The 236-nt window shown below is 60.6% G+C and overlaps 1 protein-coding gene across 1 annotated transcript in view; it reads right to left on the reverse strand.

Moving 5' to 3' along the window:
- Positions 1-236, reverse strand: part of ATP1B2 (ATPase, Na+/K+ transporting, beta 2 polypeptide) — a 7,760-nt gene that overhangs the window by 716 nt on the left and 6,808 nt on the right. Inside the window, exon 6 of the mRNA XM_010571170.1 lies at positions 8-106. Coding sequence (XP_010569472.1) covers positions 8-106 — 99 coding nt within the window. The remainder of the gene's footprint in view (positions 1-7; positions 107-236) is intronic.

Consider the following 236-nt stretch of genomic DNA (forward strand, 5'->3'; position numbering starts at 1 on the left):
GGCTCACATGGACTCTCTTGCCGTAGTAGGGGAAGTACATGAGATCGATGGAGCCATTGGGGGGGAAGAGCTGGAGGGGGCCCAGGAGGGCGGCGTCTTCCTCCCGCTGGAGGGGGGGACAGACATGGATGTTCCCACCTGTCCCCTATTGGGGGGGTTGACTCCCACCTACCCCCCCCAAATACTCCCTTATATACCCTCCCATACCCCCTTACATATCCCTCCCCTCCAAGGAC

This window comes from Haliaeetus leucocephalus, unplaced genomic scaffold (genome assembly GCF_000737465.1).
Source record: "Haliaeetus leucocephalus isolate CR32 unplaced genomic scaffold, Haliaeetus_leucocephalus-4.0 Scaffold308, whole genome shotgun sequence".
In the NCBI taxonomy this organism is placed as follows: domain Eukaryota; kingdom Metazoa; phylum Chordata; class Aves; order Accipitriformes; family Accipitridae; genus Haliaeetus; species Haliaeetus leucocephalus.